Below are 27,665 nucleotides of genomic sequence, written 5' to 3'. Positions count from 1 at the left end.
AGGTTACTGTGCAACAACTTATCATGTTCATTTTGTAGTTTTTGAGGTTATTGTTCATGGATAGCACTAGGACCTAAAGAGAGTAACCTAATTCAGTTCACATAGGAAAAATATACAGCATATTCTATGTGCTGTACTGATATCTCTGTGTCCTTCTTGAATGTACTTGTTCTATCTCTGTGTAATTCCCCTGGTGATTTAGTGGGGCCGCATGGGACAGATCAGCACCCATCACCAGGATTATAAAGACATAAGGGGTTTAGTCTGATAAAGCCCTGGTCACAGCCCTAGCCGTTCCCTCCTAATAATGCCAAACAAATGATTATCCGCGCGGCAGCCAGGCAGGAGCACACAGACACAAAGGTCCTATGGAGAAACACCGTAGCCTCAGTAGCATCCTTATCTGGCCAACGCTGCCTGTGAAAAGGGGAAAAGAAGCGTGATTTGTGCAGAGGCATAGAAAGCTACAGATGAAGTCTGTGATAGGCGCTACTCACCCAACGCTGTTCAAATGCACACACACCAATCACAGCTGATAACCTGGGTTTGTCTCCCTTTTGCTCTTTGGGGAGCAACAATAGTTGTGCCCTAAGGGTAATTAACGGGCTCACTCTGTATGAGACGGCTCTGCTCTGCTCGTTAGGGCTGCATACTCACAGAAATGCAGATAAACAGGCAACACCCCCCCTTCCTCACAGTCACACTCCTCCTCTCCCTTATGCGCTAACCTTCCACACCTCCTTTAAGATCCACCCCTCCTCCTCCTCCTCCTCCCTCTTACCTCCCTCTCTTCTCAGCTCCGCAGCTGGGCTGCACGCTTACTGTCCCGAAACATGATGACCCATTCAGCCCTATGGGAATTTCTCCTCCCAGCTGGCGTCAGCTACATCTGTGTCTGTTAGGGATGACAGCAGCAGGATCAGGCATCCTGTCCTTTCCTCTCTGCCACAGACACTGACTGAGCTCCAACTTCACTGAGAGGGAGGGAGCATCACCAGACAGCCCACATCAGTTCAGGGGGAAAGTTCTCTCCTCTTTCTCTCTCTCTCTCTCTCTCTCCTCATCAGAAACCTGTCTACTCCTCCAAAGCATTGGTTCATTCATAAATAACAAAGTAAGGATATCTTGCAATTTGTGGATACTTTTCTTAATTGGACTGCTACGTTGACTGATTTCTGTCCATTTTTGCTCTCCGAAGAGATGTCCTCTCCTCTGTTGTCAGCGTTTGAGCGGTGATGACTAAAGCGTTCTGTTCCCCGTCTTACTATTACTCTACACTCTGGGATCTATCTATCTGGACTTCTGTAGCATGTTGAGATACGTTCACAGGGGTTTCTTATCAGCTGTATCCCTTCCTTATCCTCTTTTGCCAGGGTTGTGAAAACACTTTTCAGCTCTGAGAATTACCTGGAGAGTTCACAGCAAAACAAAGGGATTCAATATGAACTGGGAGAATCTATCTTTACACATCAAGGAGATGCTGCTGTCACTATGAAGGCAACGGGGCTTGGATGGTGAAAGTAAACTGTGAGTATTTGTCTGTGTTCTGGGTTGCTCGGTTGTCTCTAGAGTAACACAAGTGATTCTTCTGGAAGTTTTATATTCACAGAAGTGTGACCTCAATAAAGGCGAGCGCAAACTGCTACAAGCATGTCTGAGAGGTCTTAGCATGTATATTTAATGCTGCCTTATCCTGTCCTTATCTTGTCCATATTCTGATTGTGCCCACATTTTGTGTTTACACATGGTATTAAAATGTGTCTCTTATCCATCCACTGTGTCCGCATTGTGACCAGATTTAATGATCCTTCCCTGTATGCACATTTTCTGGCAGATATTCTTTCAAAATAATATTTATTTTAAGACACATATTGATGCCATAAGTCAATGTTACCACCTGTCAATGATTTTATTTTACCTTTATTTAACTAGGCAAGTCAGTTAAGAACAAATTCTTATTTACAATGACGGCCTACACCGGCCAAACCCGGATGACGCTGGGCCAATTGTGCGCCACCCTATGGGACTCCCAATCATGTCCGGTTGTGATACAGCCTGGAATCGAACCAGGGGGTCTGTAGTGACGCCTCAAGCACTGAGATGCAGTGCCTTAGACCGCTGCGCCACTCGGGCGATAATGATGATTTATAATATAATAATATGCCATTTAGCAGACGCTTTTTTCAAAGCGACTTACAGTCATGCGTGCATACATTTTTACGTATGGGTGGTCCCGGGGATCGAACCCACTACCCTGGCATTACAAGCGCCATGCTCTACCAATTGAGCTACAAAGTTCAATGGTTTCATTATCCAGATCTGTTTACACTAAAGATATCCAGACACAATGGGTCCCTGACTACCTCTAGAGGTGGTCAGGATGATCTGATGACAATCAAATCACAATGCGTCTTTTAATCGTCTACAGGAAGAGTAGCTGCTGCTTTCGCAACAGCTAATGGGGATCCTAATAAAATACCAAATACCAATACAACTGTCCAAAAATGTGGGCACAATCAGAATGTCGACAAGATCAGGTCAAAGGATGCATGTATGTTAGCACCAGGTATAAATGGGGCTAGAGAGAAAGAATTACAGTGTACAGCCACATAGGGTTACTGTATCAAATAGCAGCACATTTAGGTTTCTGCAGTAAATCACTGATGAATGACATAAACAGACAGCTTTCCTGAGGAGGTAACAGCTCATGGAAACTTCAAACCTCTCCCTCAGGTCACCGTTCTATAAATGTATGTCTCTATACCTCGCTCTCACGTCACATTTCTATACATTTACTACATTTTCCTCCCCATTCATCACTTTTAATCTTCCTCTTCATCCATCACTCTATTCTCCTCTGACAGCCCACTGTGCACACCCGCCCATACATCCCCTTTTCTTGATATATCCCTGACCTCTCTCACACTCTCTGTATCCTTCTGTTTATTTTCTCATTCTCCCTTCCCTTATTATTAGGTTTTCTTCATCTTCCTCCTTAACTCCTTCTGTTTCCCTTCTCATCCCATCCCTTTGGCTCTTTTTAGCTTTCTTATTCTCCTCTTATTAGCCATCTCTCCTCCATTTTTCTCTCCTTTTACCCTGTGTCTCCTCTTCATATACCTTTAATTTCTCCCTGGAGGCACGGGACTAAGAATGAGTATATGTAGAAAAAAACCAGTGGCATATGAGGAGAACAACTACCTAGTCAAATCAACAGAAAAATTATTAAAATCAAGTTGGATTTTGCACACAGTGGAATTGTCCCCAAATGATCCAGAGGAACTAGTTACTGTAAAACCCACCGTAGGCTGCCTCTTATCCTAAGGTTCCACTTCTCCACCTTCCAATACCATTCAATTAGTTTTTTATACATTGAAGGGGCTATGTGACCCTCCCATTCCTCGATCCCCTGGCCTGCTCTTTGACTGAATGAAAAAAAAAAAAAAAAAAAGATTAAGCAGTGGTGAATTTAACGAGTCCTTGCAGAGCCCTCAAACTTGTTAGAGCGTTAAAGAAATGTGTGGAAGCACAAGGCTATCAAATATTTGGGGATATGTTGCCACAAAACAGGAAGGATCTGCTTGGTTTAGTGGTAGTGGTTGTTTCCCTTGTGTCCAGTGGAGCCTTACTTATGGGAACATAAAGAACCTCACTGTTATTACGAGGCAATTAGGAATAATGTCTGGGGAAAAGTCAAGGCTTTCTACAATACTGTATATCACCAGAACCAGAGTTAACTAAAGGTCTTATGTAGGCAACACCTGCAAGTACACTCTCAGAAGAAAGGGTACGGTTAGGGTACAGTATTGTTCCAGGGGGTACAAAAAGAGGTACACATAATCTCACATGGTACTATTCGGCACCTTTTAGGGTACATGTGCGGATAATCTAGTATAATGGTACCTAATATATTGATCATCACACACTCTCAAACACCACGCCCATCATTATCATATTTCCCAGCATCCTATATTCCAGGTTTGTTTCAATATGTGTGTTTTTGCATGCACATTTATTGATTGATTGATCTTATGCTACACAAAGATAAATAACATACATTTTTCTAAACTGATCCAATCTGTTAGTGTTGGACTTATTGCACTTGTTACTGAGATGGTTGTTCTAGTTTAGATGGTTTAGGTAGTTTCATTTATCAATGTATCCTACCTTGGCAGTCATTTTAAATGCAGGTTGCAGGGGATTAAAAATATATCCTAACTCTGGCTGGAATTCCAATAGGAATTCCATATCACTTTGCAAGCCAGCATAATGTGACTTGCCCGATGTGGCCTGCAAACCAGGAGTTTCAGACCACTGTGTTAGGGTAAAAATAGACTTTCAAAGTATGGCCTTATGATACATGTAATGTATTGTCATAAAGAGTTGAATTTCAATTATGAAACATTCACTTAGGCACTCACTTGGTGAAGGCTACAGGATTGGAAGCCATTGAATGCAACAATCATGTCTCTGTCACTAGCAAACACAGTCATGGGTGGTACTGGTAACTATAAAATTCACTCAAAAGGCACCCTGGGAAATATGCAAATAAGGCATTACACCCTACAGTGTTAAAACAACACCCCAAAAGCTTTTTAGAGGTACATTTTTGACACTTAAAAAGAACAAATGGCTTTGTCACTGTGGTGGTACCCTAAAAAGGCAAATCTGTACCTTTTCTAAAGGTACGCTTTTGTACCTGTACTATCTTATCCCCTTAAGTACACTATTGGCTCTTTTAAGGTATGAACTGCATGGGTACAATTATGTACCTATAACTAAAAGGACGTACCTTACAGGGTACCACTACAGTGAAGTTTGTACCCCTTTAAGAACAAATCTAAACCTTTATTTCTGAGTGTATAGGGTTCCTGTATTACTATATTTCATACTGTATCTCATAGTATTTACATATGTATTTTCCCTTTAAGTTCTAGTGACTTTTTGGCAGCCATGTCACCTGAGCACATTTCACCCATTTTCATACATCAAGTTAATAAGGTTAGCAGAGGCAAAACTGCGAGCGTATTGAGAAATGTAGTTGTTGACCTGAATTTGTTGACAATGTCCCTAAGCCCTTTCCACGCAAGCCTTGGCAGAGGTAGTGACACACATTTTGGGATTTTAGAACCTTGTAAGAGCTGTGACTAACAAATGACTCAAGTCAAACAATAATAATGATGAGAAGTAGAGAAGCAGCAGAAACGCAATGTTCCAGTGGTGATAGAAAAATACATCCCCAGAGGCAGAGGCAGTATTGTCATGAGCATCATCAACAGACCTCAGACAGCTATTGTCATCTTCATCAAACTGATCATAAAACTAATGTATGATCATACTTAGCGTCTCTCGTCTGAATAGAAATGCAATTACAAAGTTTGTCCTCACAGTTGTAAAGAGACACTTAGAGCGCTGGAAGGGAAAAACAGTACACACTGAAGTTAATTTAATTGAACATTAGGAGATAGATAATGTATACAGTAATAGCTATAAATGAATGATTTGAAACAAATGTGAAAAAAGATTCATGACAAAAACATGTCAACAGTAGCTACATTCTTAGAAGAAAAGGTGCTTTCTAGAACCTAAAACGGTTCTACGGCTGTCCTCATAGGATAACCCTTTGAAGAACCCTTTTTGGTTCCAGGTAGAACCCTTTCCACAGAGGGTTCTCCATGGAACCCAAAAGAGTTCTACCTTGAACCAAAAAGCGTTCTACTTGGAACCAAAAAGGGTTCTCCTATGGGGACAGCCGAAGAACCCTTTTGGAACCCTTTTTTCTAAGAGTGTACTACAGTATCTACAGTGGGGAAAAAAAGTATTTAGTCAGCCACCAATTGTGCAAGTTCTCCCACTTAAAAAGATGAGAGGCCTGTAATTTTCATCATAGGTACACGTCAACTATGACAGACAAAATGAGGAAACAAATAACAAATAACAAAAGTTTCTCAATACTTTGTTATATACCCTTTGTTGGCAATGACACAGGTCAAACGTTTTCTGTAAGTCTTCACAAGGTTTTCACACACTGTTGCTGGTATTTTGGCCCATTCCTCCATGCAGATCTCCTCTAGAGCAGTGATGTTTTGGGGCTGTCGCTGGGCAACACAGACTTTCAACTCCCTCTAAAGATTTTCTATGGGGTTGAGATCTGGAGACTGGCTAGGCCACTCCAGGACCTTGAAATGCTTCTTACGAAGCCACTCCTTTGTTGCCCGGGCGGTGTGTTTGGGATCATTGTCATGCTGAAAGACCCAGCCACGTTTCATCTTCAATGCCCTTGCTGATGGAAGGAGGTTTTCACTCAAAATATCACGATACATGGCCCCATTCATTCTTTCCTTTACACGGATCAGTCGTCCTGGTCCCTTTGCAGAAAAACAGCCCCAAAGCATGATGTTTCCACCCCCATGCTTCACAGTAGGTATGGTGTTCTTTGGATGCAACTCAGCATTCTTTGTCCTCCAAACACGACGAGTTGAGTTTTTACCAAAAAGTTCTATTTTGGTTTCATCTGACCATATGACATTCTCCCAATCCTCTTCTGGATCATCCAAATGCACTCTAGCAAACTTCAGACGGGACATGTACTGGCTTAAGCAGGGGGACACATCTGGGAATGCAGGACTTTAGTCCCTGGCGGCGTAGTGTGTTACTGATGGTAGGCTTTGTTACTTTGGTCCCAGCTCTCTGCAGGTCATTCACTAGGTCCCCCCGTGTGGTTCTGGGATTTTTGCTCACCGTTCTTGTGATCATTTTGACCCCACGGGGTGAGATCTTGCGTGGAGCCCCAAATCGAGGGAGATTATCAGTGGTCTTGTATGTCTTCCATTTCCTAATAATTACTCCCAAAGTTGATTTCTTCAAACCAAGCTGCTTACCTATTGCAGATTCAGTCTTCCCAGCCTGGTGCAGGTCTACAATGTTGTTTCTGGTGTCCTTTGACAGCTCTTTGGTCTAGGGGTAACGAGTGGAGGACAGAGGAGCCTCTTAAAGATAATTTGCAAATAAATTCATTAAAAATCCTACAATGTGATTTTCTGGGAAAAAAATTCTCAATTTGTCTGTCAGTTGACGTGTACCTATGATGAAAATTACAGGCCTCTCTCATCTTTTTAAGTGGGAGAACTTGCACAATTGGTGGCTGACTAAATACTTTTTTCCCCCACTGTAGATAGCTTTAGAGGACTGGTTTTACTTGAGCAAAGTAAATGTCCATAATCAAGAAGACTGTCGCAACATCCCACCTGAAATTTGTCTCCTTGCTCATATAATCCCCCTCACTACCCACTACACTGCACCCTGCCTCAGGGGAAGCCTGTCATAGGTCCTCCTCTAGAATGCCAGATATGCTGGGATCTTAAGCATGGGTCACTGGAACGACTAGAGGCATGCGGGATACATTGTGCCAAAGAGCCTTCGGCTGCTCTCCAGAGCACGCAAACAGAACATGTGCACACATTCTGTCTCTGTCTCTCTCTCTCTCTCGCTCTCGCTCTCTCTCACACACACACACTCACACACACACACACAAACACACATCCTCATCCCCGTTCACTATTAGCTTTACCCAAGCACGCACACATGAGTAGCGCTGCAGTGCGGGGCTGGAGTCATGCAGCCACAGTATGGTGCAGGGAAAGGTTCAGCGTGACTCTGAGGAGTTGTCAGTGCCAGCGCATGTGGAGACTAGTGGACAGAGAAGCCATGACAGTGGAGGGCTGGTGGCTGCCTGCCAATGGACCTAGAGGTAATGAGCCTTTCATCCTTTAGAACAGACCTCTGAGATCTACTCTGAGCTCTGCCATAGATTCGGTTCATTCATACACACCTGACCGCACACCTGAACAATGTAATGAGGTGCAGAGAGGACAATTACTAAAATAAAATGAGAACTTCCATAGACGAAGGCCTAGATTGAATCAGATCAAGCGTTAACTGGTGATAGTCGAAACCCGCACAGCTGATGTTTTGGTGGTGTCGGATGTGTTACTGCGTTGGAGCTGTCAAATCTGTGAGCAGCTGCTCTTGATCATTGTCACGAAGCCACACCCGTCCCACTCGCGTTAGAAGTTCAGAATGAGAAAGTGTAGGCTATATAGAAATAATGACGCTCAAATTGAAAAATCATTAAACTAAATAATGAGGATTTCTATCATCCTAATGGAGGTGTAGATTACATCTCACATTCCAGTGTTCAAACTTGTAACCAAGGCTGCATGGGGTTTCTCGTAATGCGACTCCTTGCAGCCAATGGCAATGTTCGCTTTAGATATAATGCCAGGAGCCACTTGTGGATTTTGACAGCTCTAACACAGTTCCACCTCTGACACCTTCAAAACAACCGCTATGCGGATGTCGGCTTAAGCGGATCTGTTTGAATAGAGCCCTTAGGCGCGCATTCAATCTGTAGCGCCAAAGATCCGCACTATAGCTAGAATGATTGAAATTGAAAGGTTTCCGCATTGGCAGAGACGCTGCATCTGTCAGCTCAATCTAAAATTACATTTGAATTACGATTGCACTATAAGGCCGTTCTTTCGCTCTACGGATTGAATCTAGCCCTTAGAATCCATGTAACTTTCAGGTTTTATTGTGATTGTAGTTGAGTTAACACTCATAACGCAAATATACAGAAGGCAGCCAAATTCATAACAAATACACAAATATACTATATATAGTCAGATCGAAATATAAATCGATCAAATCTCACTTCCGCCTCTGACATAAGCTCAGAGAGTAGACTAGACTACTTCCCACCCCATCTTTCCCCATTTAAAAAGCTTTTACCTCAGAACAAGACAACGTTAACAGACTATTCCCCCATGTGCGTCACGCTTGTTGCTGTTCTGCAGACATCCCTAAAAATTCGCTAAAACAGACTATTTATTAACTATTTATGGTCAAACTGGAGCTGTGTTTGGGCTTCCCTGTCTGAGCATACAGTAGCATTAAGATGTTTCCCCTACAATTCCAGGCAGTGGTTAGATTTAGTGTAGGTCATTGAGCTGGCATGTTGCTGAAGTCCCCAAGCTTTGAACTCACTGCTGGTGTTAGTCTGACCATTATGACTCTGGTTTTGCACCATTTTGGGGAGAAATGGAAGTTGTGATTTCTTGCCTTGTTCAAGCCTCTCTCAGGCTACACTTCCTCCTCGATTGCTTATAAAATATTTGTGGAATGGAACAATGCTTTTCTTTGGCCCTACTATTAAAAGTCTCGTGCTGTGTGTTTGTGTGTACCTGTAAACGTGCATGCATTTTTGCCTGAGTGTGTGTTGAAGCATGAGACACGGTCATTGGTGAGTCAGAGACTGAACTCGAGAACGCCTCGTCACTCAAGTGTCCGTGCATACTAGTCATAATTAATTCATCCACTTCCTGCCATGGAACTGGCTGACTGAGAGAGTGGCCTGGCCTATCTATCCAGACCTTTTTACTGTAAGAGGAGAACAAGCTCTTGCTGGAGACCCTCAGTCTACTAGACAAGGGCTTACTCCTCAAGCACACATATTCCCTTCGTCAGGCGTAAGAAATGGAGAGAGGTGCCAACCTGGAGTACCATTATCGACGGAGGCCAGTAAGGTTACTTTGAACTTGATTACTTCTGTCATTTTGCCTCATGAGCAAATAAAAAATGGGTTTCTTCTAGAGCAAGCAGTTCATGGCGAATGAGAGCGTCGGCGTGACAGACTGATAGATCGAAGGAATAATAAAGAGAGGGGGAAAGAAGAAGAGAGATTAGTTCAGAATGTAAAAAGACAGTGCAGAGAAAAAAACAGCTGCCAAGTGCTACCTGGGCTCTCCAGTGCTGTGATGTTGATTATGTGAGTGATATAAATGTCACAGTAACAAGCTGAAGGGCGATCCAAGGGTTCGCTGAGCCTCCCTGTGGTGAGTGGAATGTTATTTGTGTGGGCCTCAGGCTTCCACGGTGTGCCAACAGAATACCAATGAGTGGAGAAGTTCCTTAAAACGATAGGTCACTGTAGTTTAGTTGGTAGAGCATGGTGCTTGCAACGCCAGGATAATGGGTTCGATTCCCAGGACCACCTGCATGTAAAATGTATGCATGCATGACTAAGTCACTTTGGATAAAAGTGTCTGCTAAATGGCATATATTATTATTATAGGTCACGATAGGGTCAAAATACTACTGGGAGGTGAACTGACAGAGTATATATTTATCTTCCAATTCTGAGATGATAACATGAGGTCTTCTGGTGACTAGGTATCCAGGATCAGAAAAGGAGGAGGTGGTAGTCTATCATAATAGTTATACTGAGACAGCCAATCTAAAACTGGGACAGCAAGTTCAGCAAGATTTCACACACATGTACTGTAAATGTTTCCATTGTTACAATTTACATTTGAAGAGCATCTGTTATATGAATACTGTGTTTCATTCATTTTGACACAAAGATCTCATAATGCAGATGTTTTGAGGAGGGGAACGACCAAGCAGGTGTCTATTACTGAGTGATCCTATTGATCCTAAGTAGCATGGACAAGGTACTGTACAGTGAATGTCCACTTAACAAGGCCCTAAACTCAGCATCTGTGATGCCACCTTCACCCCCTCTCAACAAAATCGGCTTTGACGATTCAGTATTATTATTATTTTTTGAGCTTGTAGTGTATCTTTGAAAATTAGCTACAGCATTTACGACACAGCTTTGGTGACACCCCTGTCCCAAAACCGTATGGTTTTGACCGTTTGGAACTTTTGCAAAGAAGCTTCTCGTCCCTACCATGCCATTCTGCTCGTAAAATGATTACCAACTTTCAGTGTTGGGGAAGCTACTCTGAAAATATAGTTTACCAAGCTACCAATTACTTCATACTAGAAGAAACTACTTCGTGATAAAAATCATATCTAATTCTGAAATATCATAGACTACAAATTGCAAGAACAGATCACTCTGGAATCAGATGTTAACAGAACGTTTAATTTAGCCTATTGTTTCAAGTGAGGATTAGGAAGGTCTGATGCCGAAAAATAAAGGAAATTCCTGCCTACTTCTTGACATCTTTTTTAGTGTAGTTCCAGTAGTTAGCTACACTGCTACATGGCAAAAAAGTAATTAACTACTGAAAATTAACTACCAAGATTTACTACCAAGCTACTGCAAAATGTAATTAAGTTAGTTGAACTACATGTAGTAATTCAACTACTCCCCAACCCTGCCAACTTTACCATCTTCATGTAAAAATGATAAACTGCTGTTGGGTAAACTATATCTACTTGAAGATAAAGTTTAATCCCCCCCTTCCTAAAATTTATGTAATAAGACGATATTGATGATTGTTATTTTTTGTTCACGGTTATTGTACATAATTGTCGATTATATGATTATTGTCCCAGCCCTAGAAAATAACATTACCCATGTTGGATATTCTCCAGCAGCACTCCAGATGACGTGGGACATTGGGTACTTTAGGCTCATGGCAGCACAGAAATACTGTACAGAGGTGCAAGTGGGTAGCTTCGACTGATTACCGCTGCGATATCCATGTAAGCTCGGCAAGATCAGGCGGCTTGTGAGGCTAGCTAGTGGGAGCATGGTTTCAAACATAGGCAAAGGTTGGCAATGGCACATGCTACAAATGCTACCATCCAGATAACTTCAAGCTTCAACCAACTTTCATGTACAGTATCTCCCATTAGATGTATATTCATGGTAGTAGACACAGTCAAACCTATAAATCAAATATGACACACTACATGTTGCTCACATGTCTTTTAACCATACCATTCTTTCATCTCACCATCATTAGAGCTGTGGTTTTCTTTTCCTACCTGCAGTGTTGTCAAGAACAAAATGAAATGAAAAAAAAAAATTCTGTCATGTGACCGAGAAACACAGGGCAGAATAAATTATAGCAATCACTCCAATCACTATTTCATTCCCACAGTCTCTAAGGGTGCTATTACATTGACATATGCCAGAGTTCATCATTAAACTGAATAACCTGCCAGTGCCTGTCTCCAGGGCTAGATTTAGGACACTATTATAACCCAATTGGTTGGAACCGGTCCCAAGGTTGCATGTTCAATTCCCAGGGGGGCATTATGACATACACTTCAGAATCTGTAGGTCGCTTTGGAGAAAAGGTGTTAAGTGCTAAATAACTAATGGACAATTCAGGTAGCCTGTCTGTTTGTTGCACAGTTTCAATTTACTTAATCACAAGCCATGACATTCATGACATTTAAAAACCCAGTCAACCCAGTCAGAAGCATAGTGAAGAGACTGAAGCCAGGAAAACAGCAGGAAAACATTGAAATAAAGACTGCCAAAGTTTTGGGATTTAGCACCCCCAGCATCCCCATAATGATCTGAGGTGGATTAATCTCACATAAAGGTGTGTGGAGAAACTGCAAAGGTCCAGGTTAATTTGTGTTTTATCAATCCCCGTCAGTACACATGGAGTTCTAAGCTAAGTGACCTAAGAACTGTGACGCTGCTGTTCTTTCAGCTGGGTGAACTCAGCCAGGAGGCAGAGCAAACACCTGCTACAACCTACGTCTCACTAGACAATTCAAACAAGCTCTAGGGACAGAAATGACATGGCCATCTCCTTTAGTCTGTTTGTTGATTGTTCCCTCAGTACAAAGCTCAAGCATATTTCCTCTAGCTCCACAGATATCAGTCTTTGTCATCCAGAAGCAATCACTTCATCATCTCCCTGGTTACAGAGAGCCACCCAGACAGTACTGTGACATCTACAGTACATCCATTTAATACAGACAAAAAACATGATTGCTGATATCAATGAGCAAAGTAATCATTTTCTAATGACCTGGATTTCAAGTGTCATAGATGTTTGGCTAGATTGCTTAAAATGACCAATGTGCTCATCTGTGAAGCCTTGTTGTCTGCTGATGTACCTCTGTACTGTAACAAACTGTCTGTGTGAGAGACCTCAATACAGCCAATTATGCATATATACTAGATGAATACACAATAACTAGAACAAATGATACCTGAGTGCTTATATGACCTAATGGCCCAAATATGTTCATACATGCATTCATATATGACATAGCTCTACCTGAGCTTTTTTTGGCAGCAAAAACGTAATCATACACTTTTATATGACACAGCACGAACATGCATACTACATTTAGGTGCTGTTATCACATGTTAATTATATTGAGGTCCTAAACAGTCTTACTGAGTGGTTTTGCAAGGTGCACGGTCCCCATCTTTGGCCAGAGCGTAAGCATTGGTGCCCTACCCACTAGACTCACATACTGATGATTGTTGATTATTACTGCCATCTAGTGGCTATTGTGGCACTACACTTTTTTATGTCGTACATTTACATGGAGTTTTGAGTTTGCATCAGGAGATCACTTGTAAACTGCATTTATTATTTTATTAACTCACTTAATTTTTAATTTTTTTCAGGATATCCTACTCAAGATGGTGCACCCAACAGACTACTCTCTCATAGTCATACCACTGATACCACAATAAGGACAACGTGAGAGAAACAACATGGAAGGTGAAGGAATACAGAACTCATCCATAAATGGCAATGCGACAGACATCCACCTTGCCACACACAGTCTATGGGAGGTCATGACCATAGCAACTGTGTCGGCCATCGTGAGCCTGATTACGATAGTGGGGAACGTCTTGGTGATGCTGTCATTTAAGGTAAACAGCCAGCTGAAGACAGTCAACAACTACTACCTGCTGAGTTTGGCTGTAGCTGACCTCATTATAGGTGTGTTCTCTATGAACCTCTACACCTCCTACATACTGATGGGATACTGGGCGCTGGGGAGTATGGCCTGTGACCTCTGGTTGGCTTTGGACTACGTGGCCAGTAATGCATCAGTGATGAACCTGCTGGTCATCAGTTTTGACCGGTACTTCTCTATCACCAGACCTCTGACCTATAGAGCCAAGCGCACCCCCAAACGGGCTGGGGTCATGATAGGCATGGCCTGGCTGGTGTCCCTCATCCTGTGGGCCCCTCCCATACTGTGTTGGCAGTATTTTGTGGGGAAAAGGACAGTCCCTGAGAGGCAGTGTCAGATCCAGTTCTTCTCTGAGCCAGTGATAACATTTGGGACAGCCATTGCTGCGTTTTACATCCCTGTATCGATCATGACCATCCTTTACTGTCGGATCTACAAGGAGACAGAGCGTCGCACCAAGGACCTCGCTGAGCTCCAGGGCATCAACAGCTCCACAGACGCTGGTACCACCAAGCCCCAGAAAACCATAATCAGATCCTGCTTCAACTGCAAGCAGCTCAGCTCTGCCTCCCGGGACAGAACCCAGGCCTCCTGGTCCTCCTCCAACAGGAGCCACGCAGCCAAATCAGCCGCTGCCACCAACGACGAGTGGTCCAAGAGCGACCAGCTGACCACCTTCAACAGCTACGCCTCCTCGGAGGACGAGGAGCGGCCCGTGTCCCCGGGGGTCTTCCAGCCCACCTACCGGAACCAGATATGTGGGCCGAGCACGGGCACAGCGGGCTGTGAGAATGAGCAGCTCAGCAGTTACGAGGACAACTTCTTCCACACACCTCCCAAGACCAACTCCCAGAAGAGCAAGAAGTGTGTGTCATACAAGTTTAAACCAGTTCCCAAAGACACTAACAGCGGTGCCCAGCAGAGCAAGAACGGGGACACCAACATGGCCCCATCATCTTTCTCCTCAGCAGACTCCATGAGTGCCCCACCCTCCACCTCCTCCTCCAAGCCAATAGACACCACTCTGAAGATCCAGCTGACCAAGAGGAAGAGGATGGTCCTGATCAAGGAGAGGAAGGCTGCCCAGACTCTCAGTGCCATCCTGCTGGCCTTTATCCTGACGTGGACACCCTACAACATCATGGTGCTCATCTCCACCTTCTGCTCTGACTGTATCCCTGTGTCTCTCTGGCACCTGGGCTACTGGCTGTGCTATGTCAACAGCACAGTCAACCCCATGTGCTACGCCCTCTGCAACAAGACCTTTCAGAAGACCTTCCGCATGCTGCTGCTTTGTCAGTGGAAGAAGAAGAGAGTGGAAGAGAAACTCTACTGGTACGGGCAAAACCCTGTAGTGAGCAGCAAACTAACTTGAGCCATTCACTCTGTCCTTCCAGAGGAACAAGTATGAAGACCAATATGACTCAGATACATGTGGACATATTTCTGTTTAGTACTTGAATTATGTAGGGTGTGTCAAAAGTACAAAGGTTAGAGACAAGACTCTAGTTTGTTCGTGGTATTGTTCTTTAATCAGTACTTTGCTCACTGCTCACAAGAAATACAAAAGTGTTTGATAATCTTGCCGCAAATGTTGATACTGTACACCAATACATCATTGAATATCAAAATATCAAAAATAACCCAAATGCACAAAAACGTGAGAGATATTTGATAGAAACACATGTTCTGTGATTGTTTTATAGGTATTATGTTAGACTATATTGTGTTTACTTTAATGGCTATCACAGTTTTTGTCTTGGTTTTAAAGCGAGCTGGATAACAAACGATTGTACACTCATCAAAGCCTTGTTCACATGTGCCATTCACTTTAGTCAGATACAAACAATCAAACATTCAACAGCCAATCTTTCCACAAGCACAAACACATACAGTCCAAATGAAGCCAGACAGCACATAAACAGAGGGGAAGAGATTTGATTAAAGTAAATGCTGAGGTTTCAGTATCAAATTCTATTAAATAACTATTACTTTTATTATCGACTCAGCAGCTTTAAAGTGCACATAAACTGCATAAAACTTGATTTTATGCTATAGTTCATGGGACACTTCTGCATAAAGTATACACCTGACCAGGCACGTGCACAGATAGCCCTCCCACCTGCCCCTTTGCACTTCCACTCGCCAGTTTTCCCAGTCTGCCCTGTATGGAGATTGCACGCGCCCGGTATCCAAACATGCATGGCTTGAGATGCCTTCAACGGTCAGGGAGACTCATGGGCGGCGCACAATTGGCCCAGCGTCGTCCAGGGTAGGGGAGGGAATGGCCGGCAGGGATGTAGCTCAGTTGATAGAGCATGGCGTTTGCAACGCCAGGGTTGTGGGTTCGATTCCCACGGGGGGCCAGTATAAAAAAAATATGTATTCACTAACTGTAAGTCGCTCTGGATAAGAGCGTCTGCTAAATGACTAAAATGTAAAATGTAAGTGTGTGTAGCAAGCTACCTAGTTTAAATATCAACAGTGCTGCCATAGCAGCAGCACATTTGATTAACACTTGATAACACTTGATTTACATCATCATCATCAATATTTGGTCTGTTGGCTGATACAGCAGCAGAGAGAGGCAAAAGACAGAGAGGAGCGGCTGCATCAACGACCCTCGCTCCGACCCAACTCCATCCCTTCCTCAGTCGGCAGCAGCAACACAGGTAATCTAGAGTCTAGCTAATCACAATATACTAAAATATCCACACAAGCCACTAGCCAACCAGCCATATATCTTGAGTCAGAAGATTATTCATATTATATTATGAAGTTATTATTTAATAATATAATAATAATAATAATATGCCATTTAGCAGACGCTTTTATCCAAAGCGACTTACAGTCATGTGCGCATACATTTTTACATATGGGTGGTCCCGGGGATCGAACCCACTACCCTGGCGTTACAAGTGCCATGCTCTACCAATTGAGCTACAGAGCTACATTTAAGAGCATTGAAGATAAATCACAATCAGTAAAAAAAAATCAAGCTAACAAACTAGCAGATTTACAGTACATCCATCATCAACATCATTGATCAGCTAATAGCCCACGCTCTTTTCCCGATGTCAATCATGTCTTTAGGAGGCACTGTAACTAGATTGCTTATGTTCAAATTTTCGCTACAGCGCCGGTTGTTATGTGCACATGACAAATGACTTGTCAGATAAGAATTAGCCTTTAGTGATTTCATCTGCCCAGGGTCACTATAAGTCACTTAGCGCAGTGACAGCTCTCTACACATTTACATTCAGGGGGAGAGCAGGGTTTGATTCATGCACTCTTCTGTGTCATGTATTCATTACAATATGTTTAACGTCTGTCCTCAGGTTACAGGCCTATGTTTTGGTCATTCCGTATTGGACTGTATCATTCTCATCTACACATTGATAGAAAAAACATTTAAACGTTTTCAATTGGCCAGAACCATAAAATAAAAAGTTTTACATCGCTGAGTACTACTTGCAATTAATCATAAGAAATGGTACTGTAAACTTACTGTTAGAATCTTATTTTGATTCAGTACATATTGGTTTTTCTGCCAACAACCAACACATACATAGGTTATTCGTTCAGTGATATTGGGTGAGTGAGTAAAAATACTGCAAATGTTGTATTACATGTGTAATAAGCTATGATATCATGACCACAAAATGTTTTGTATCAGTGATCATTTAGACATACAAAAAAACTGCACTTGCAATTTTGGGGGGGAAGGTAGAGGAGAAGACTTAGGTGTATGAAATCCCCAAAATAACAATTGCTTTTTTTTATTACTTAAGAAATGTGTGACAAGTATATTACAGTATTTTTGTCTCTGTGTATTTCTGAATTAAACGTGTTGAACTATTGTCTCTATCACGTAAACAATGTTTTGAGAACCACTGCATTAGTATGACCACAGATGGTATTGATCAACCTAATCTCCAGACAACACTTACAGTTCATCCTTCGTACAGTCCCCAGTGTGGACCACCTTCACTGTGTCCGAGGGTTTTACCATCATCCAGGCGTACTTACACAGGTGCTCCTTGTTGCAGTCCTTCTGCCAGTAGATTACATTCCTGCTGTTTAGGTTGGCCCCAGCACAGGCGTCGTACCACCAGCCCCCTCCCACCACACCCCGAAACTCCAGCTTGGCACAGTTCTGGAAGTAATTGTCGTTGTCTCGGTCCTTGGTGGTAAACCTCTGGTTGTCATGCAGGTAGTTCTCTGTGTCCAGGGTGAGAGCGTCTAAGGCAGAGCCCTGGAACAGACCCAGACGCAGCCTGAACCCAGACCGTTCATCCTCCACCATAAAAGGGTCATACTCGCCCATCTTGGTGATGGCATCTTTGTTCACTAGCTTGACCCCCAGCTTGTAGCGCCCAGGCCCTTGGGTGAGGTGGTGGAGGTGTTCGTTCCCCAGCCAGTGGTCACCAGTCAGGAACCCGAAGCCCTGCTTGTATTCGACCCAGGTGCGGTCGAAGTCCACGCTGCTGTTGACCGTGATGTGCTGTACCACGGTCCAACCACCCTCTTGCATGGCGCAGTAGGCCAGGATGAGGTAGTCACCAGGCTGAATCAGGTACACTCCATCTCTGGCCTGACCCCCTGAACCCATCAACATCTCATAACAGTCCCTGGGGTATTCTGCAGGGTGAAATGGCAACAAACTGAATTAACACCCACAGTACTTAGATTACACAAAGAGTTGATGGGTAACATGAGGTTCTTGGTCTAAGGCACTGCATCGCAGTGCTAGCTGTGCCACTAAAGATCCTGGTTCGTATCCAGGCTCTGTCGTACCCGGCCGCGACCGGGAGACCCATGGGGCGGCGCACAATTGACCCAGCGTCGTGCAGGGTAGAGGAGGGAATGGCTGGCAGGGATGTAGCTCAGTTGGTAGAGCATGGCGTTTGCAACGCCAGGGTTGTGGGTTCGATTCCCACGGGGGGCCAGTATGAAAAAATAATTTATGCACTCACTAACTGTAAGTCGCTCTGGATAAGAGCGTCTGCTAAATTACTAAAATGTAAATGTAAATGTTAAGGTGAGTAAATCAGAGCAGCTAATCTGGATTGCTTTTTCTAAGCATTATTTACACCTATTAAAGGGATACTTCAGGATTTTGGAAATGAAGCTTACTTCCCCAGAGTCAGATGAACTCGTGGATACCATTTTTATGTCTGCATGCAGTTTGAAGGAAGTTGACTTCCAGCCATTGCGCTAACGCTAATTAGCGTTGGTTCGCGAAACTACCTCTAACTTTCTTCATACAGGATGCAGACTCAGACATAAAAATGGTTTCCATGAGTTCAGACTCTGGGGAGGTAGATAATTGGCTTCATTGCCAAAATCCCGAAGTATCCATTTAACCTGCCACATGGGATTTCAACTGTCATGACTCTCCCTGGGTGAGGAACAAAGGCCTCACATCAGCTTGGCAAATGGCCGACAACAACCAGATCCTCTTACCCACAGGGGGGCTGTGCCGGTCTTGACACCTTAATACTGCCATAAATTAGAGAGGAGGATAATCTATCTCTGGCATTCTAGTATGGTTAAAGGAATGTATTGTTTCAGAGACTTTTTGCTGCCCAAAAACTTCAACATCCAACAATGAACATTGGGACAATATATTTCAACATCCAAACGTTGGGAATGATGAGAAATGGAGTATGGAAAATTAATGTATATTTTGTGATGTCATTAAAAATGGTATAAAGGCGTTATAACGAGAACATTGTGACTTGAAGAGCTTTTACACTGTGGATATCAGGTTTACATCCTTTACATTGTGTAGAAAATATCAAGGAGGAAGACAATGTTTTCATGAAGATAGGAATGTGATTTTAGCTTTCTAACAAAATCATAGTGATGATAATACTTTTGCCTCGTAACTAGCCACACCCGAGAGAGCTCAGAAACGCCCCTCTTTACCAGAGTGCATTAAAGATTGAGATAAGAATGATCAGATCAGACTAGACGGACCTCAAGCTGCAGCTTTTGTCCATATTGGTCCCGACCCTGAAAATCAACACGAGGTGAAGACGAAAAAGATGCCTCCACTAACAATCAATGTTACGGCTGAGTAGCTGTTCTAAGTACTGTATCTAAGAAGGTGAATTTAAGTGGGACCATCCTCTTACTCTCTTCAAGCCATCGTCTACTACACTGCTCTCATAACCCCACAGGGAATCATCGACATGGCTGATTAGCCGTCCTCAGAAGACCACTTCCAGAACGAGTGAAAGTAAACAGACAACTAAGAAGAAGGACATTGTGACCTCTTGTGGACAATCTGAGCCTTACATCTAAAAGGCCATCCGAAAGAGAAGGCCCAATCGACCCCTTCCCACGAAGGCCTGGGTCCAACAGGGATACAGTTGAAGTCAGAAGTTTACATACAGTTGTTAACAAACTATAGTTTTGGCAAGTCGGTTAGGACATCTACTTTGTGCATGACACAAGTAATTTTTCCAACAATTGTTTACAGACAGATTATTTCACTTATAATTCACTGTATCACAATTCCAGTGGGTCCGAAGTTTACATACACTAAGTTGACTGTGCCTTTAAACAGCTTGGAAAATTCCAGAAAATGATATCATGGCTTTAGAAGCTTCTGATAGGCTAATTGACATAATTTGAGTCAATTGGAGGTGTACCTGTGGATGTATTTCAAGGCCTACCTTCAAACTCAGTGCCTATTTGCTTGACATCATGGGAAAATCTAAAGAAATCAGCCAAAAAATTGTAGACCTCCACAAGTCTGGTTCATCCTTGGGAGCAATTTCCAAACGCCTGAAGGTACCACGTTCATCTGTACAAACAATAGTACGCAAGTATAATCACCATGGGACCACGCAGCCGTCATACCGCTCAGGAAGGAGACGCGTTCTGTCTCCTAGAGATAAACGTACTTTGGTGCGAAAAGTGCAAATCAATGCCAGAACAACAGCAAAGGACCTTGTGAAGATGCTGGAGGAAACAGGTACAAAATTATCTATATCCACAGTAAAACAAGTCCTATATCGACATAACCTGAAAGGCCGCTCAGCAAGGAAGAAGCCACTGCTCCAAAACCGCCATTAAAAAACCAGACTACGGTTTGCAACTGCACATGGGGACAAAGATCGTACTTTTTGGAGAAATGTCCTCTGGTTTGATGAAACAAAAATATAACTGTTTGGCCATAATGACCATCGTTATTTTTGGAGGGAAAAGGGGAACGCTTGCAAGCCGAAGAACACCATCCCAACCGTGAAGCACGGGGTGGCAGCATCATGCTGTGGGGGTGCTTTGCTGCAGGAGGGACTGGTGCACTTCACAAAAAAGATGGCAGGAAAATGATGTGGATATATTGAAGCAACATCTCAAGACATCAGTCAGGAAGTTAAAGCTTGGTCGCAAATGGGTCTTCCAAATGGACAAAGACCCCAAGCATACTTCCAAAGTTGTGGCAAAATGGCTTAAGGACAACAAAGTCAAGGTATTGGAGTGGCCATCACAATGCCTTGACTTCAATCCAATAGTACATTTGTGGGCAGAACTGAAAAAGCGTGTGCGAGCAAGGAGGCCTACAAACCTGACTCACTTACACCAGCTCTGTCAGGAAGAATGGGCAAAAATTCACCCAACTTACCCGAAACGTTTGACCCAAGTTAAACAATTTAAAGGCAATGCTACCAAATACTAATTGAGTGTATGTAAACTTCTGACCCACTGGGAATGTGATAAAAGAAATAAAAGCTGAAATAAATCATTCTCTCTACTATTATTCTGACATTTCACATTCTTAAAATAAAGTGGTGATCCTAACTGACCTAAGACAGGGAATTTTTACTAGGATTAAATGTCAGGAATTGTGAAAAACTGAGTTTAAATGTATTTGGCTAAGGTGTATGTAAACTTCCGACTTCAACAGTACATGACGAAGACCTCCAACACGTAAATACATGCATTGTTTTTCTTCCCAAACGGGCGGCAGTTAGGGGCAAAGTATTAGGTCCATGTGTATCCAAGTGTTTTCTCTCTCTTTCTCTCTTTAACTCTCCATCTTTTGTAACAAGTGTCATATTGTGTTAGTCCGCTAGGGACCCGTTTTCATTGTATTAAGTTTCTAATCCCTACCTATACCGTGTACGTGTTTGTATCTTGGTAATCATTTTTAATTCGTTAGTAAATAAATAATTAAATAAATGTGTGTGGTACGGAATGATCAGTAAGACCCGGGTTTGTGCAGACTTAAAGAGCCTACGACTTTCAGAATGAGACTGATATGAGGTAAATTATTAATAAATGACTGTTAAATGATAAGAGATATCTAGATATCTTTAGAGTTAATTCGGGAAACGGTTACTCGTTAAACAATTTTTCCCGTCGTGCCCCAAATTCCTAATGAGTTAGTTATATGATTAATTTAATCTAGTAACAATTAAACATAGTAGGTAATTATTCGATAAATAATAGTCATCACAATAATAAAGTCACGTCACGACACAACGTGTTCATCAAACATTAATGATCTATTGTAACAGCTGTTTAGTATGACAAAAGTGTGTCACAACAATACACTATTGTTCTTATTAGCCAATAACAAATGTGAAACGTGTAAGAAGTGTATAGAAACAATGACGTAGAAGGATCAATAAGTCATCCGGTCTAGACTTTGGCATTTGAACTACCTCCAGAATAACGGTGACTCAAAACAAACTTGTTTGTCTATCAGCAAAGATATGAGACTTAAAAGGCACCACACATAGCCCACACATAGCCCACACATAGCCCACACATAGGGCTACTCATTCAACATCATCAGCGAAGTAAGCCTTCTCAATCAATACAATTTAAAGCCAAAATTAAATCCCCCTGAAACGATACATGACAACTACAGATCAGACCTGGGTTCAAATACTATTTAAGGTATTTGGAAGTAAGTATTTAGATTTTGTATTTATTTTTTAAACACAAGTAGTGTAGGAATGTATTTGGAAATACACTTGGAAAGTATTGGCATGTACTCAAATTCAGAGTTTAGTTCCAAACCGCTATATACACACATTTTTCATATTTGTGTTTTTTCATCAGAAATGATTGCTTATGGTTGCCTTCATGTGTGTGTAAAATATTACTGTTCTCAGATTTTTTATTCATAGATTTTAGATGTGTATTAAAATGGGTTTTGTTGCAAAATGCTATACAGTGCCTAGTGAAAGTCTATACACCCCTTGCACAGTCTTCACATTTTGCTGCCTTAAAGTAAATCGAAAAAAGGATTAAAGGATGGACAATTAAAGGATGGCATTCTTTTCCCCTACAGATCTACAAAACCTACTCCACATATTCAAAGTGAAAGAAAGTTAGAGAAAACTGCCTAAATTAATAAAAAATAAAAGAGCAAAGATGTCTTGATTGCGTAAGTCATCACACCCCAGAGTTAATACTTGATGGAAGAACTTTTGGAAGCCATTACAGCTGTGAATAATTTTGAATAATATTCTACCAATTTTGCACAACTCTCAGGGCAACATATGCACATTGTTTTTGTCAGAATACCTCAAGCTCATTAAATTTGTTTGGGAATCATTGATGGACAGCAATATTAAAACCTTGTCTCTGAATTTCAAGCAATTTTAAGTCAAGACTAGAGCACTTAGGAACGCTCAACACCTCTTGGAAACCCATTCTGGTATGTCTTTGGCATAAACATTTGTGTCATTGTCTCGCTGAAAATAAAACTCTATCCCATGGTTTTCAGAAGACTGAGGCGGGTTTTCCTTTATCTTTTTACCTGGGCTTTGCTCCTTTCATATTTATTTTATAATAATAATAATAATATGCCATTTAGCAGACACTTTTATCCAAAGCGACTTACAGTCATGCGTGCATACATTTTTTTTGTGTATGGGTGGTCCCGGGGATCGAACCCACTACCTTGGCGTTACAAGCGCCGTGCTCTACCAGCTGAGCTACAGAGGACCCCCATTTTGACCCGGACAAACTCCCCAGTCCCTGCCGATGACAAGCATACCCATAACATGATGCTGCCACTACAATACTTGAAAATACAGAGGGTTTCACTCTGTGTTGTGTTGTATTCGATGTGACCCAAACATGTCGTTTTTAATTTAGGCCAAAAAGTTAATGTCTGGCCATGTTGTCTTGCAGTTTTACTTAACGGCCTTGTTTCAAACAGAATGTTTGATTTGAGGTGGATTTTTTAACACAGGCTTCCTTCTTTTCACTTTAACATACAGGCCTGTAATGTGGAGTGAATGCAATGCTGTTGATCCCTTTGTATTTACACCTATTTTAATGCCAACGACACACCAGAATGGCTTTCCAGGAGGTGTTGATTGTTCCTGAATGGTCCATTCTCTGTCCTGATTATATCTGCTTAAAAAACAGAGACACGGTTTTAATATTGCTGTCCATCAATGATTCCCAACCAAATGTAATGAGCTTGAGCAATTTCACAAAACAATGGCTATATGTAGCCCCAAGAGTTGTGTAAGGTTTGTAGAATCGTATTCAAAATGATTCACAGCTGTAATGGCTGCCAAAGGTACTTCCACCAAGGAACATTTTCAATAATTTTTCTTTCACTTTGAAAATGTGGAGTAGGTTGTGTAGATCGATAGGGAAAACATTGAATTTAATCACCTTTAGGTTGAGTTTTAAGGCAGCAAAATGTGAAGAATGTGCAAGGAGTGTGTAAACTTTCAATAGTGACTGTACAGTGAGGGGAAAAAGTATTTGATCTCCTGCTGATTTTGTACGTTTGCCCACTGACAAAGAAATGATCAGTCTATCATTTTAATGGTAGGTTTATTTGAACAGTAAGAGACAGAATAACAACAAAAGAATCCAGAAAAACGCATGTCAAAAATGTTATAAATTGATTTGCATTTTAATGAGGGAAATAAGTATTTGACCCCCTATCAATCAGAAAGATTTCTGGCTCCCAGGTGTCTTTTATACAGGTAACGAGCTGAGATTAGGAGCACACTCTTAAAGGGAGTGCTCCTAATCTCAGTTTGTTACCTGTATAAAAGACACCTGTCCACAGAAGCAATCAATCAATCAGATTCCAAACTCTCCACCATGGCCAAGACCAAAGAGCTCTCCAAGGATGTCAGGGACAAGATTGTAGACCTACACAAGGCTGGAATGGGCTACAAGACCATCACCAAGCAGCTTGGTGAGAAGGTGACAACAGTTGGTGCGATTATTCGCAAATAGAAGAAACACAAAATAACTGTCAATCTCCTTCGGCCTGGGGCTCCATGCAAGATCTCACTTCGTGGAGTTGCAATGATCATGAGAACGTTGAGGAATCAGCCCAGAACTACACGGGAGGATCTTGTCAATGATCTCAAGGCAGCTGGGACCATAGTCACCAAGAAAATAATTGGTAACACACTACGCCGTGAAGGACTGACATCCTGCAGTGCCCGCAAGGTCCCCCTGCTCAAGAAAGCACATATACAGGGCCGTCTGAAGTTTGCCAATGTATATCTGAATGATTCAGAGGAGAACTGGGTGAAAGTGTTGTGGTCAGATGAGACCAAAATCGTGTTTGGAGGAGGAGGAATGCTGCCTATGACCCCAAGAACACCATCCCCACCGTCAAACATGGAGGTGGAAACATTATGCTTTGGGGGTGTTTTTCTGCTAAGGGGACAGGACAACTTCACTGCATCAAAGGGACGATGGACGGGGCCATGTACCGTCAAATCTTGGGTGAGAACCTCCTTCCCTTAGCCAGGGCATTGAAAATGGGTCGTGGATGGGTATTCCAGCATGACAATGACCCAAAACACACGGCCAAGGCAACAAAGGAGTGGCTCAAGAAGAAGCACATTAAGGTCCTGGAGTGGCCTAGCAAGTCTCCAGACCTTAATCCCATAGAAAATCTGTGGAGGGAGCTGAAAGTTTGAGTTGCCAAACGTAATGACTTGGAGAAGATCTGCAAAGAGGAGTGGGACAAAATCCCTCCTGATGGCCAACTACAAGAAACGTCTGACCTCTGTGATTGCCAACAAGGGTTTTGCCACCAAGTACTAAGTCATGTTTTGCAGAGGGGTCAAATACTTATTTCCCTCATTAAAATGCAAATCAATTCATAACATTTTTGACATGTGTTTTTCTGGATTTTGTTGTTGTTATTCTGTCTCTCACTGTTCAAATAAACCTACCATTAAAATTACAGACTGATCATGTCTTTGTCAGTGGGCAAACGTACAAAATCAGCAGGGGATCAAATACTTTTTTCCCTCACTGTATATCCATTGTTTATTTGGAATGGAATGTTCGTATCCTGTATATTTGACTGTTATATGTGGTTGTCTCACCTAGCTATCTTAAGATGAATGCACTTACTGTAAGTCCATCTGGATAAGAGCTTCTGCTAAATGACTAAAATGTCAAATGTAAATACTTTACATACAGATCTCATATTACTGTATTGATAATTATTATATATATTTTTTTTATGTTGATATCACAAATGTATCATTTGCACATTTCTTTATGTAGTTTTTTTGTCACATTTGACTGTGCAACACCGAGCGCTACTACTTAAAGCCACGGATATATGATTATTTGTCTCTCTGAAATGAAACCATCAAATGATTGATTTCAAACAAATACATGTCTGTCATTGAACAACCCCATGGCATGATTAGATGGTGAAATAACACACCAACCTCTTTCATAAGTTCTTTAAATACACATTGTATTTTCAAATATAAATAAATACTCCCATGCATTTGAACCCAGGTCTGTTTGGTATTTGAAATAATGTATTCGGAAATAAGTACTTGAAAATATTTTCAAATATTAGGCTTTTTATAGGAAATTATTTGAAAGTACTTTCAAATACTTCCAATAGAAGTAGTTGATTCAGGCCACATTATTTGAAAATATTCAAATACACAGAAATAAGTATTTAAATAACAAATAATCAAATACACATATTTGAACCCAAGTCTGCTAGAGATACAGCCACACGTTTCACTGTAGAATCAACCTTTACATTATGTTAGTAATGACATTACATTAATGTCCATACCTTTCATTCCCTGGTTGAGGACCATCTTGTGCTCTTCAGAGGTCAGGAGATGGGTGTTTTCAGCAACCAGGTGTTTAGTGTGCACTCCCATCAGACTGATCACCAGTGCTGCTGCTACTGCCACTGGCCATGTCCCAAAACTCTGCATCTTCTAACTGGATGTTCCTTCACGGTGAACAGACATGTGGATTTAATTGACCATACATACAGAGTGACAATGCATAATTTCTCTAACAATTCTGCTACACCCATTCAAGAGATAATTGCAAATGGTAATATGTACATGGACAAAAATCTGTAATTCTACTCCTGTCATAGTTCATAGCACAACAGTCCACTGCATACAATGACTAGAAATCCAACTTTAGTAACAATGCAACTTACTGAAATGTTGTAAAGAATGAACACACTTACCTTAACTTTTACTGCACCACTGCGTGTGTGCTGAGCTCTGTAACTATAAGCTGTCAAACATACAGTACACTGTACTTTGATAGCACTAAACGGAGAGAGAAGGGCAGAGAGAGAGAGCAAACAAGGCTAATCAGGCTGCCAACCATAGACCCAGAGTCCACGGAGGTGCAGACCCTTTCACACAGCCTCTACTGGACTTCACCCTAACCTTCCTTCATGTCACAATAGGAAACACCAAGGGTTAAAGCCAGACTTCACTTATCAAGTGGGATTTTTAAAAAACTACAGTGATAGATTATCTACAAATATAAAGTCATAAACAAAGCACCATAATGATAAGGTCTAACAACGTATTTTCATGATAATTAAATATACAGTGAATTGAAACACATTTCTTCATTATTTTGGAGGACCTCTACACTAAGACAACACATACATGTACCTTATGAATAGGGCCAGGAATCTTTCCTAA

At 41.9% G+C, this 27,665-nt stretch overlaps 2 protein-coding genes across 2 annotated transcripts; one reads left to right on the top strand and one right to left on the bottom strand.

Annotated features, from left to right (window-relative positions):
* The first annotated feature begins 811 nt into the window (after positions 1 to 811).
* LOC121544939 (muscarinic acetylcholine receptor M5-like) lies at positions 812 to 15,389 on the top strand. The gene is made up of 2 exons (XM_041855204.1): positions 812 to 1,527; positions 13,415 to 15,389. The coding sequence occupies exon 2, from the start codon at positions 13,505 to 13,507 to the stop codon at positions 15,086 to 15,088; it is 1,584 nt and encodes a 527-aa protein (XP_041711138.1). The 5' UTR covers positions 812 to 1,527; positions 13,415 to 13,504; the 3' UTR covers positions 15,089 to 15,389.
* Positions 15,390 to 16,609: 1,220 nt separating this feature from the next.
* On the bottom strand, positions 16,610 to 27,355 carry LOC121544937 (fibrinogen-like protein 1-like protein). The gene is made up of 3 exons (XM_041855203.2): positions 27,194 to 27,355; positions 26,780 to 26,944; positions 16,610 to 18,354 (listed from the first exon to the last, which is right to left on the bottom strand). Exons 2-3 carry the CDS (start codon positions 26,925 to 26,927, stop codon positions 17,660 to 17,662), a joined length of 843 nt encoding a protein of 280 aa, XP_041711137.1. The 5' UTR covers positions 26,928 to 26,944; positions 27,194 to 27,355; the 3' UTR covers positions 16,610 to 17,659.
* Positions 27,356 to 27,665: the final 310 nt, after the last annotated feature.

The sequence above is a fragment of the Coregonus clupeaformis genome, chromosome 29 (genome assembly GCF_020615455.1).
Source record: "Coregonus clupeaformis isolate EN_2021a chromosome 29, ASM2061545v1, whole genome shotgun sequence".
NCBI lineage: Eukaryota > Metazoa > Chordata > Actinopteri > Salmoniformes > Salmonidae > Coregonus > Coregonus clupeaformis.
Note: the sequence above shows the minus strand (reverse complement) of the source record. Positions and strands in the feature narration are given on the sequence as shown.